The 13,859-nt window shown below is 33.5% G+C and overlaps 1 protein-coding gene across 2 annotated transcripts in view; it reads right to left on the minus strand.

The window, feature by feature from the left end:
• Positions 1–505: 505 nt before the first annotated feature.
• Positions 506–13,859, minus strand: part of LOC127876647 (uncharacterized) — a 32,788-nt gene continuing 19,434 nt past the window's right edge. For both annotated transcript variants that reach the window (XM_052421981.1, XM_052421980.1), the window contains exons 7-22: positions 12,105–12,169; positions 11,406–11,509; positions 10,143–10,340; positions 9,315–9,440; positions 8,706–8,780; positions 7,215–7,339; positions 6,701–6,787; positions 6,385–6,474; positions 6,005–6,076; positions 5,510–5,669; positions 4,586–4,726; positions 4,124–4,209; positions 3,719–3,789; positions 2,698–2,909; positions 2,136–2,277; positions 506–1,623 (exon numbers count right to left, since the gene is read on the minus strand). In XM_052421981.1, the coding sequence (XP_052277941.1) occupies positions 1,548–1,623; positions 2,136–2,277; positions 2,698–2,909; positions 3,719–3,789; positions 4,124–4,209; positions 4,586–4,726; positions 5,510–5,669; positions 6,005–6,076; positions 6,385–6,474; positions 6,701–6,787; positions 7,215–7,339; positions 8,706–8,780; positions 9,315–9,440; positions 10,143–10,340; positions 11,406–11,509; positions 12,105–12,169 (1,830 nt within the window). In that variant the 3' untranslated portion in view covers positions 506–1,547. The remainder of the gene's footprint in view (positions 1,624–2,135; positions 2,278–2,697; positions 2,910–3,718; positions 3,790–4,123; positions 4,210–4,585; positions 4,727–5,509; positions 5,670–6,004; positions 6,077–6,384; positions 6,475–6,700; positions 6,788–7,214; positions 7,340–8,705; positions 8,781–9,314; positions 9,441–10,142; positions 10,341–11,405; positions 11,510–12,104; positions 12,170–13,859) is intronic.

Consider the following 13,859-nt stretch of genomic DNA (forward strand, 5'->3'; position numbering starts at 1 on the left):
AATAATTCAATGCGAGATCATCAAAGTGATATGTACGCCATTATCAATTATAGAATAGCTTTTACGGAGTTCAAAGTTATTATCGCCCGCCATAATATGATCGGGTATTAACTGCTATTTGATATTTTGGTGTAAAACTTTGATTATCTTTCCTTTGAGTTAAAGTTAAGCCATTTTGAGCTCGATTACACCAAAAGCCACAGGCTAATAGAGACAATATCGCTTTCTTTTCTTAGGCTGTCATAGAACTCATTGTCTTTTGAGAGATCTTGAGCACGCACAATAAGTTGGTATCGAACACGGGACATCCCAGTGTCGAGGCGGACACAATATTCATTACATTTTTTCTCTTTGATTTTATTATTAAAAAGGCTACTTAATTCGGGTGAGCTTTACTTATAGAAATATAACAAAGTCTTAAGTAGCGAAAATAAATTTCACACAATTGAATAATATATACTGTGGAAGATACTGAGAGGTCCAAAAGTGTTAACGCTCGCACAAATCAAATTTAAATCTTTAATGGTATTGCAATACTGAAGACGCTATACGTTTTTATAACAACAGGCATCCCCTGTCGATACATACCAATAGGTAAATCTGATCTATTAAAATTGGCATAAACAACTAAATAACGTTCGTATACAAAGTTAAATATCAAAGAAAGTGGATATTAAAACGATATATCACATATCATAATACCGCAATTTTCACAGGTAGACATCACTCTCATCGTGGTACTTTAACTCTCATCTGACTATTGTTTGCATGTATTTGGAATAAAATATATGGATACGTTCTCACATAATCGAACAATGGAAATATTACACTTAATCAAATGTTAAGAAGAATTTACGCTGTAACACAGCTGAGCACTACGGAAATCAACTCAAGAATAAGAATGCGTTTCTGCTTATAAATATAATGTAAATTAAATAAAAGTATGTATGAAATGAGATATGTTATTTTATTATTTGGCATCCAAGCATCATTTCAAAAACATCAAATAATTATAAACTAATGAACGAAAGCATAACGTTGCATAAGTACTGAATGAAACGTGATGTTCACCATGATGTTACTGACAAACCAGCTACGGGAAGCTGACTATGAAATGATTTCAACTAGAGTAACCTCAACGGGACGGTACAAATTAAAGGGATCTTTTCACGCTTTGGTAAATTGACAAAATTGAAAAAAGTTGTTTCAGATTCGCAAATTTTCGTTTTAGTTATGATATTTGTGAGGAAACAGTAATACTGAACATTTACCATGGTCTAATATAGCCATTATATGCATCTTTTGACGATTATAAAACCTAAAAATTATAAAGCGTTGCAACGCGAAACGATTGAATAATTTGGAGAGTTCTGTTTTTGTCGTTAAATTTTGTGAAATTACGATGATTGCTTATATAAGGTATAAAATATTAGAAGTATATGTACTCGGCGGAATAGCTCAGTAGGCTAAAGCGTTTTTACTTCAGGACTCTGGCAGGACTCCAGGGGTCACTGGTTCGAAACCTGGCCCGGGCAATGTTCTTGTCATTATCGGCGCTCGATGGTGTGTTTCATTTTCGTAATTACATTCGCTATGTACAGCTTTGGTAACACCACTCGGTAACTGAAAAAGATATCATCCAAAGATATTATGATAAAACACATTTCACCAATCAAGTATGCCTAAGATAGTGAGATGTTCTTAGCCAATACATCAACGAACACAATATTAAGTTGATAAGACCAAGATAAAACGGAGGTCGATTGCAGGTATATTTCACGACAGATTTTGTACAAAACTAACGTATCTCGTAAGATGAAGTACTTAAATGCTAATTGGTATTGAATTATTGCGGCGGTGAAATGGCTATGGAAAATGATAACATTTCTAAAAAAAAACAATGATGGATGTGCACTTTTAACGACAAAATTATAGTTGTTTAGTCCATATGAACATGTTTTCTATACATGTTAATATGTCGTCAGGTCATGAAACGTTGGAATATTGCGTTTCATGTTCGGGGACACCTAAACCGGTTTGAATCGTAACAGTTTATATATGCCTATAATTACTTTAAGGGTATAATAATCCATTTAATGTTGTCCGACACCGTAAATAAAACAAATCTCATATACCTTTCATTATCAATGTTGATGACCACTGTACCATTTGGGTTTGTCTGATACTTCTCCTCTATCACAACATTTACATCGTCAGCAAATGGTTTCCATTCACTGCCTCTCTGCCAGAACCATTGTCGAGGCGCTACTACCGGCGCTGTCAACATATGCCATTTATTGCGCAATTTTAAAATATATTGAAATTTAGTGAAGCGTGAACACGTAAAATAACATGAACACAAATCTTTGCACCCATACTTACTTAGCATTTTGGTGTGTATATGCATACATTTAAATGACACACACACTTCACACAGTTATTAACTGACGGTTGTTATATCAGATTTGCATAAACCGTTTCTAGACAATTATCCAAGCTTAAGTCGATTCATTTTAACTAGAGTGTTTAGTTGTATGCCTTATTTTGGACTGTACAGGCAATTTTATTCATGAAAATGAAACAAACTTCTATATTAATTTCCATGCACGAAAAGGTGTTGAGGCCTAAACTATTTTAAGAGTTACGAAAATATAATATTCAAAACAAAGGAAACCGTTCCTTTGCATTAGGAATTACGTTTGTTTCGTCGGTTTATCTCGACTACCGTCTCCTCTTTCGTCAGGTTTCCGGCGGCTGATGTTTGTGAAAGTATGGGTGCATATGTTGTAACAGGCGATGCTCTTTCCTCCTTCACATCGCCGCTATATTTGGATGCAACAGCGCGGTTCTTGTGCACGCGATTATTCTTAAAAGCGCCTGTCCTATGCGCAGCGGTCGGTTCCACTTCCCTATAATATACGAAATATTATTAAACATGCAACATTTTGAATAAGGTCTGAATGCAAGACTGCTTGGAATATTGCTTCTGTTTATATACCTTGTCATTTAAGGATGATTTGTAAAAGAGAATTAGATTAAACCATAATTAATGACTACGTATTACATTTCACTTTTAATGCATAATTAGATGAAACAATTGGTATAAAAATGTGTTCGAGATTCACGATGAATAAAGTAAACGCATGTATAGTATAACAATAATTATGATGTAATCCCGTATACAATTCGTATCGTAATTAGCTAAAAATGAACGTAATGTAATATGTATCCTTCAATTAAAAAAGTAGTAATGATGTTACATCTGCTATAATTTGTATGGTAATACGATAACAATTAAAATGATGTAATGTGAATCCCTTCAGTGTTCAGTAAAGCAAATATGTTGCATCTAATATAATTTGAATCATAATAGGAGAACAGTTTATATGATTTAATTTCATATATAATTTGGATTGTAATTCTTCATAGCTTTACTTAAATTCTTTTCACATACGGCGAATCGAGATTCAAATTTGCAAATGCTAAACTATTGTTATTATCTCAATTCATTAATACGCTGTGTCATCCTTGTCATTTCTCATATGAAGCCTGTAGAGAATATGCTTTCACGTCAAATGTATGTCATGACCATGTTAATCATAAATGATTTTTAAAACTGATGGCCTCTGAAAACCATCTTTTCTGTTTGGTAATAAAAGAGTTGTTATAGGACGGTAATCCACCCCCAAAATTATGCAATTGTCTTCTTAACACTTACACAATTTCGAGATCAAACTTTCCGTCCATCCCAAACCTGTACGAGTTAGTGTTGCTATTGTCCCAACGTACCTGGAAACACAGAAAACCAAAAACACACTTCACAAACATGGTAAATAAGCAATTCAAAATGTATTATGGAACCCATCATGCACACACAAGACTATGATAATTACAAACATGATGGAAGATTGTATAATAAAGATCAAAAATATATCGTACAAAGACATCATTTGGTCTCATTTGATTATTCATAATCCACTTATAACCGAATAATCGTTCCTTTATTTAATGACGTATACCTTAATACAATTGTCAATGTTGTTATGCTTAATTCGATCATTATTTCATTTATCATTTAATGTCATCGCCAACGAGTTGTGTTTAATGCGATTCGGTTACCTACCTTGACTATCCCATTAAGGTTCACCTTGTACACGGAGCCCAGATTCCCTGCCCCACCGTCCTGGTCTGGGAAGTGCCAGTCCGGCCCTGAAAGAATCGTGTAAAAGGACCTTGCGACATACAACATATTTCATATCAAATAATTTTCGTAATTTCATCTGATAATATTCACTTAATCTTCTATTCAAAAGGAGTAACGGAATTTCTTCTGCTTGATATAACGTTAGTATTTCAATTTATATTCTTTTCGTGTTTTTTTTTATTATTGGTTAACCACATATGTACATATGTATATTACTAATCATCCGCGCCAACCTTTAATGTAAAAATATGTATATTTGTACACATCCGCGCCAAACCGGTATGTACTAATATGTATATTAGTACACATCCGCGCCAATCTTAAATGTATAACAACTACTTTGTTCCTAACACGCTATTGTATGATGAAAGATCCCTGTACCTCTTCTCACTCTACAGCCGGGTGCAATCAACTCATCCATAAGGACACGAGGGTTGTCAACATGCTTCACTTGTAGGGCACTTAACTCACTTCGAATATCACCATCTCCGTCCGGGTAGTCCCAGGTCGCCCCGATATTCCCTGTAAAAAATTAAAATGATACAAACAATTGCTAAGGCAACAAAACACAAACAAGATCTTTCACTGGCGAGTCTGAAAAACGCAAACATTCCGTTTTATCACAGGAAACTGGCAGCTCAGCTTTAAGAATTGATATTAAAACAATGCAATCTTTCTACATAAGCAATAATGTTTAAAATAATGAAGGGTAATATTCAAATATAATGGAAGCAAATGTTTTCATCCTCGTGATTTTCACATCCCGTCAATGAGATATACGTACTTATACACATAAATTTTAAACTGATACCTCTTCTAGTTTTCGTGAAAAGCTCTCTAAGTGAAATTTAACAAAGGGCAATACAATTAGGGGACGAGGCATGCTTGAATGTTTAAGTTGAGAAGTGGGAGAGTGAAACAATTACACATTTGATAACAGGAGAAACAATGCATGTGCCTGTTAGTGTCAATGTGGTACGTTGAAATTTGAAGACCATCTCTGTGCAGGATTTTGTCCAGGACAGACAGATAAGCCGAGAGACAGACACTGTCAGACAGACGTTCATAACGTTTTAAGAAAAACCACCCTTTACTTCTTAACGGGGTGGGGGTTTGGGCTAAAAGGATGATAAAATGTAATGCATCTTACTTATGTTTAATAAATAAAGCATAAAGACGTAATTGTGTAAGTTATTCTTATTAAACGTCATTTCGTGTAATTACGATACGCAATGTGACGATTACAGTGTAATTAAATGTTTATTTATTGTGAGTTGCTGATAAAATACTGTACAATTGTTGTACCATTCTCCATATGTTTTGTTACGGTTCCGATTCTCCCGCTCCCGTAGCCGCTGGTTCCTATTGGATATAACTCAATTCGAGAACCAAGATGAGGAAGTCCTTTTTTTTCTTTTATCTTTCTTTTTTTGTCATGGGTGCGCAGAAAGTCAAGACATTGTTGCTAAACAAATTCAGATGGAACTATTTAAGAAACGTGCTTTCATCCTTAATGTTGGTGATTTAATAAATTACAAAAATGCGGTCGCAAAGGCTCATACATGTAAAATGATCGCTAGAATGCTACATTACTTAAGCCTAGAATCGTAAATTAATCTTTGTCAAGGCAAACAATTATAATATCAAATATTGCGATTTATTGAACATTTATAATGCGATAATATGTTAATGTTTAACGAGTCTCATAAAAATATTTACTTATTATAATAATCCTTTAGAACAAAATTGTGTGTTTCAAACTGTAAACTAATATTAAAATTCAATTATCCTACAACTTACGAGGTCTGCCTCTGACATAGACCCAGTCAACAGAGGATTGAGCCCTTCAGCTCCAAGTCTGGAAGCTAATTGCTGTAGAAATGATGCAGGAAATATAAAACATTAATGAGTGACTTCATAAGTGAGAAAACTGCATTAACAATAAAAACACAACGTTATTTCGTGCTTATTGGTTTTGTTTTAAATAGGTTAATTATATATTTTATAAACCTCAAGTATTTATTGTTCGTATCATTTTACGTGTTCTTCCATTAATATAGCAAATATTGGTAAGTATTTATTTAGTTATTATCAGTTAAGTTATGCTGCATGCAGTAATTGTTTCTTTGAATTAACAATTGACTTAGAAAAGCCACAACATATTTTACTATGCAGCTTACGTAGTTCTTGAAGGCCGCAGCCTGGATTTTCCAGTCTTCAGAAGAGACGACCGAGCCCTCCGTGAGCGAGGCTATTTCTTGTAGCAAGCTCTGTAACAAGTATCGATGAAATTGGTATGAACGAGATCGACAAATCTTGTGTTTAGTACAGACCATATGTCAACATGTTTGGTAATTCTTTGCTTTTAAAAGCGACGTATATGCTGTGATTAGCCGCTCAGAGTGGAGAGTAATGTGTTACGAGATTTAAATTTATATTTTATATGAAGCACACTAATATAAAACCAAATGAAACTAAGAAGAACAGTAAACTTACCCTGTCTGCAAAGCCAACTGGCACTGGATAAAATCTGATTTTCAGGGAATGGATTCGCAGAACTATGGTAAGAAGAGCTTCTCTTTCCTATGGATACAAGTTCATTCAGCTGATACATTTTATGTAAAATCTTTCTAAATATATCAGCATACAGCTAGCTAAATATGTGCACAATATATCCAGTGTTGTTGTGTTATTACATTTGCAGTGGTACAGTATACAACAAAAGACAACAAAGCATAATGCAATTTTATTTAAAAAAAATGAGCTGTCCAGGTGTTATACACCAAAAGATGCATTCAACAGAATTTAAAAAAATAACTTTAATATGAATATATTTATTTTCGAAACAGAAAAGTAAGATCACTAAATATTTCTGGTCAATGTTATGTAGGACGTACATTTACTACAAATATATATGCAAGTAATGTTGGTTTTCAAGATTGTTTGGTGCTTTGCAAAATATATGTTCTCAAATGTGGTTGATTATGCATTCATGAACAATGTTACTTGCCTTTGGGGTAAGTGTTGATTTGTCGGAATCTTTCTCGCCAATGAGGCTTGACAATGTCGGTTTCCCGTCCGTTATCAGAAAAACTCGCGGCGGGATTTTGTAATTGTTTGAAACGAAGATCCTACCTACAAAGAACCACACAAATAAATCGCTAGTAAATTTTGGATCGCTCCACAGGAAGACCGACCGACAGAGTGACTCCTCTTAACCCTAACATTTTGTGTCAAAAATGTCGTTAAAACCATTATGGGCCAAATGATTGTTTTTGTCATATCTTTAACATGAACGATTAATATATTAGCGACAACTATTGTCTATCAATACAATTGACCAATAAGTCGTTTTGAAAACGAACCAAAAACGAACCAAAAAGATACAGTATGTCAATTAGGGTGCCATTGACACATAAATACGCACACAAATATAGTATTTTACAATGAAAAGCTTGAAGAAGGTTTCGGTCTATCTCACCTGTATAATCAGATAGATTCGTTCCCCATAGGGATAATAGTAGAAAAATAGTAAAATAGTAACACAAATCATGATTTTCTGATTTAAAAAAGCCCATAAATGCGAAATGAATAGTATATTATATATATTTGACCATAAAGTGTAACATTTGTCATTAGAACCGGTATTTTAACTAGCTACTCAAATGTATCAAAACGTTAACTTAATCATTTGAAAACCATATTTTGTTTAATACTATGTTTTAAATTAGAATCAACTCAAGATTTAAGGAAAGTAGTATTTCTCGCAAATCGACATAAAATGCCTGTCATGTTATCGGAAGACTCGAAACCTACCTGGCAAAAATAACTCTCAGGCAAGTGTTATTAGATGATTTTATACATAAATATGTGTCCTTAAACTGATTTAAATTCTGTACGTGACCCTCCCTAATACCATGTTGTCGCTACAGCCAATTTGCAAACTATGAAAAATTCGATTCAGGGTCGAAATGGGTAACCTCGTAACCAAGTGTTTAATTTGAACTGTAGTATTGCCTGCCAAAACGCCCAGGTTTCTAGTGCGAGACATGGTATTTTACTAACCTCTGTTCCGGACAAATGGCTTAGATTTAAGTGTGGATTTTGTAGCCATTTTGTCATGTATTTGAAATTCCATTTATACTAGACAACGAATTCTCAAACCAATGTGTTCAAGGTCAATTTCTTTTGTTTAGATTGAATTGTTACTTTGGTTATTATGCGCGAAAAACAAATTATTTAAGATCCAGCCATGCTGATCTTATTTATTTCCTGAAAAAGTGCTTAAGACAAATATTTTGAACTTTGGCCTTAAATGGAAATTTGAAAGAGAAGCCTAGATATTGTGCGCGATATCCTGTCTACCGTATATCACCTACACAAACGTGTTTAAAAATCCATACACGGTATAGTAATGCTCCAATCAAAGTATTTTCACTTGGGCGTTATCATAACACGGCTCTTTTTCAGCAGGTGTTTACAAATGAAGTAAATCACTTACTTGCCCCCAGGATTGCAGCTTCCAACATGATAACCCCTCCCAGCAGCGGGGAAGGTCCGGACGGTTTCAATACATCTGCAATGGAGTAGACCTTTTAAAAAGTTTCAAGCAAACAATATAAAATTAATTCTTACATCCAGGCTTACTAAAATACTGTGAAATATGATTTATTTATAGGGTCGTGAAATAGGTAATTTTATCGCATCGTTCTCCTACGCCTTGCCTTGAATTAAGAAAAAAAAATGCAAGGTTAAAAAACAACAACTAATACGTTTAAGTAAGATATTAACATATATGTATTACGTGGTTACAATCAAATTGTAAAGTCCAGAATAAATATAGGTACTTTTTGTGAAGTATATACTAATTCTTATTTAGCAAATGTTTATAATAATTGCCTTTTATTTGTATACATGCAATTTGCTGTGAGTGTACTTGTTTATTAACTATACTAAACAATTGCGAAAAGTAAAGTCTCAGATATATACGAATGATTTTTTAGGTATGTGTTAAGCCAGACATATACGTATGTTGTTTTGGTCATGATTACTGGTACTTAGTAAGACGTGCGATCCAATAATACAAAGATAAATCAGTGAGTTTGCTTACCGAGTTTCCTCTGTATCTGCAAATAATCACACGTGAGATGTTGGTGCACACGGGTTTCTCCGCCAAATGTGACCAAGGCCACATGTTCGAACGCCTGATCGTGAAGGGAACTGCTGCCCTGTAGACCTACACGAAATAAAACAGAAATACAGATTGGAGTAGTCATCGATTGAATAAATTGTGAGAATAAATGGATAAATTAAATACCGACAACGGCTTAGACTTTTCTGACACAATAGCCTTAAAACTTACGGTTTTTGAAACAAGTAATCTTGGTAATTATATATGTCCTGCAGTGTATTATATTATCATGTACTTTTAATATATTTGTTTACCTGATAGTTTATGTCATATACCGGTACTTCAGATCTCAATACTGTTGGTTCAATTACACATTCAAAACGTGACAAATTGACAAGTTTCTAAATGATTATCATATATTGAGAAATTAGTAAAATAAAAGCTTGAACTTAGTAATATTATTAAGGTTCTATTAATATATTTCCTAAATAATCATTTGTACTTCAAAAATAAACTGTTTGTAATTGTGTACGATTTTGATCTTAAATCTATTTTGTGTTCGCATGTGGAACGGTCGACCTATTTGTATTAAGTATATACAGTGTAAGTGTGTTGATAACATATGTTTTCGAACTTCGACCAATTACTTTCCAGTTTGAAGTAACAGGATTCAACGACTTAATTTCATTGATCGTAATAAATTTAATATTGGTAATGTGGTTTAATAGGTCAACAGAACATAATTTTGGCTACAAAGAGTGACAGAATAGTGAAAGAGCACATGTTTCTAAATAAACTGTTTCATACATTCGAGGAAGTTGGTTATAAATCCAGTTGCCTGGACCCATGCGGACCCTTTCATGGATTCAGACACATCCAACAGGAAGAGTGTATCCATGCCTTGTTCGCGTAGTTCCACAGCCCGTGAAGCATCCTTCCTTTCTTTCTCTGCAAACTGCATCCATGATGCGATGTCTATATCTTGCGGTGGGCTGTTATCCGCATCTAACAATCACGGGCGCGTTTTAAGCAAAAGCAAAAACAGGGCAAGGTTATGGTGAAAGTTAACATAAATTACATGTTTCAGCAATTGACAAAAAACTATTGACACTGCAGTGCTAGAATATTCGCAATAATGCACAACTAGGTTGGTAAGCCGAGCAACAGTTCTGCACATGTAGTGTGTACAATCTTTCATTGAACGTGTGTACAATCTTTCATTGAAGAAATTTAATAAAAATAATTAAAAACCCACACACATTCTGACTGCGATTGTTTTTAATGGACCGTTATCATTTGCAGTATCGGCCATCAGAGTATTAGAATGAATTGTCTTAGCAAAGTTCGTACAGCACTGCTGATATGGCAAATATCTTGTAAATGTTTCACTTCATCATAAGGAAAATCGTCAGTCCGTGGCATTCATGTTTTACAACACACATCAATCATTTTTGAGAAAAAGTTACAAATAATGTAATGAGAAAGTATAATATTTATTGGGCATTGTTGTAATTTCCAAAATGCTCACAATATTTTTATTCAGGTCAATTCAGTGTCTTACTTCAACTGACCGAGTTTCGGCGGCCATAATATCATTGTGATAAATACTTTTATCACGTGTCAAGAATATTGGGAAATAAATGTGTCCTCTAGAAAGTTCACAAGGTAAATATTGAAGATCGAAGACGGACAACGCACAGCGAAAGACGAGCAACAGACAACATTTTATAACAAAAGCTTACAATGAGCATGTTGTGCTCATGTGAGCTCAAATTTAGCATACGCATGTAATATGTTTGCGTTTATATAATTGGATCTCACATATTAGTTATAAACAGTTTTATTTCCTATAAAACGTTGGAAATTGAGTATAATTGTTTGGGATGCACTGAGAACTATTACTGTTAATGACAGACTGTAACATCGGAGAAAAATATGCTTGTGAGAACACAGAAAATCTTTGAGAAGTGAAGACAAAACTTAAGTGTTTTATATGTCCTTTTGCAAAAAGAATACCGAAGGCAACAGGGCAAACAATGTATGTAGATAAAACTCATAATTATATATTACCTGCATGATTTGCTGAACGGTCTTGTGTCTTCTGCATTTTACTGAACTCCTTTTCCGTTTTGACAGAAATCTTTCCAACATCGATATCTGACTTTTCTTCAATACTTCCAAAATAGTATAAATAACATAATTGTTACAATATACGTCCACAACGAATATGTAGGTTCAAAATGCATCATAATAGGAAATAGAAATTGCAACATATTACAAATCAATATCAGAAAATAAAAGACAACGCTATGCATGTTGATCGCAAACCGATACGAGAATACAGGCCCAAAGAAATGCAATGATAATGCAAGATTACTCCTAAGCAAGCACTTTGATAAAAATGATAGAAGTAACCAACTCAAACGTACTGAAAACCAACTGATCATGCCGTTCCGGCCAACAATTGAGTGGTTTCAGTAAGAATCAGAATTCGCAAATATACTTCGGATGATGCATCAGAACATTTTATCTACATTGTATTGTGATTAACTACTTACCATAGAATAACACATGAACATTTTTAGTTGTTTATTTATTGGAGTCAAGAAGAAATTACTAGGGTATTATGCAGGTTTATTACATCTGATGTAGATGGTTAGACTTATTTTAAATTTAAAAAAATGACTGAAAGCTGCGTTGAATCAATACAACTACATGTTTTTACAATTAAGCATATATGATTTTATTTCATCAAAAGTAAAATCTTACCCTTTTAATTCAGGAACTTGTAAAACAGCTTTTACTTTTTCTGGATTTTGCTCAAACAGTTCTATCTGTAAATTGAAGCAACTATCCATTAATCATAAATATGCCAAATAGTTGGTGCATAAATGACACACTGATGTGTGCGTTTAACATGGATACAAATATATAGGACAGAATTACCACAGTGCACTCGCATTCTCGGAATACAAGTCTGTGGGGACAAATAAGTATAGTATAATATTATCGCCATAACTGAATCGGTTCATGCATACGTCAGCACAACTTTGTAGTTGGTTGTTATTCAATATTTATATTAAAATATCGTATATCCTTATTCAATTGCCAGAAGTTAATGCATTGCTTGTTTACATGCGATGCAAATGTTGTTGCTATTTTGTTTTTAAAATGAATGATATTAGGAATTTGTCCGAGGATTAATACCGTAATGACAAATCAATATTTTACAAATAAAAAATACTTAGGTTGCAAAACGACTATAAATAAATATTAGTGTGAACAGACACGCAATGATCATATTAATTAAATTGATAATTGTCAATATTGCATTTATTTGGTCTGATGCTGTTTGGGCTAAATGTAAGTTCATGATCTATTATCATGTTCAGTAATAAATTATACATGTTACTTGTAGGTAATGATTTGTATGTACATATTTAAATATACTTTTTGTGTCAAAAGTTTGCGATGCACAATGACTGTTCCTTGATTGCTCTAAGCAATGATATGCTAGATAGTTGGCAGTTTTGAATCATTGACATTTCCTTCAAGAGTAAATTTCCCTAACACAATCGCATTTACTTTGCTCCAGGCTAAACTGTCACCCATTCTAAATCGAAAAATACCATATTTATCATTCTAGACATTGATTTCGGTGAAATCCTAAACACCTGTTAAACATCAACAACAATGACAAGGCCGCATGACGAATTATTGTCGAGTACAAAGTTATACATATTCAATTATACCCGTTTAACATTTTATGAATCTTTAGCATAGTAGGATAACTGACAAAATATTATCTTTTACTGAAATTATATAAAATACATTAACGGTAAGTTCGCAATCCAAGCACATGCAAATGAAGTTTCATCTTTTTAAATTTTAAATTTTTAAAGCTATAAAAGTACCAAAAATTTCACACAAACAAGCTCCTAAAAATATTCTCGATTGATGGCAGAAAAACGCCCAGTGTGGGTGATATAAAATGTACACTTTCTGTAACAGGACGCGCACCGTATATTCAATAAACAGTGATCTCATTGTATTATTTTCGTTTATTTAATATTATCCTTTTATTTATAAGGTCGCTTTGATCAGTGATGTTAGGCTGATTACAGCTCCTGTTTAAATTGCTCTTTAAAATATGAAATAGTGACAGAAAATAGTACAGTTTGGTTCTAAACATTAAGTAATCATGTCTGTAGCACAGGGGATGAAATAGTTATTTAAAAAAGTGGACATTAATAGTGATATTTAGTCAAAAATAGTGTTCATATGTGTTGAAAAACTGGATTTTATAAGCACATTGAGAAGACCCCTGGACACAGTGGACATATTGGACTTACAAAATAACTGTACAGTTGATAACCACTACCTGTGCAATTGTGTGCCCTAATTTAAACGCTTATTGGATTAAATAATTCATCTGGACTACAATTTCTAAACAATATAACAATACTTCAATATGAGTGCTAACGGTAAATCGGACCAAGCTCATCTTAATTTCAAAGGACAAAA

The sequence above is a fragment of the Dreissena polymorpha genome, chromosome 4 (genome assembly GCF_020536995.1).
Source record: "Dreissena polymorpha isolate Duluth1 chromosome 4, UMN_Dpol_1.0, whole genome shotgun sequence".
Classification (NCBI taxonomy): domain Eukaryota; kingdom Metazoa; phylum Mollusca; class Bivalvia; order Myida; family Dreissenidae; genus Dreissena; species Dreissena polymorpha.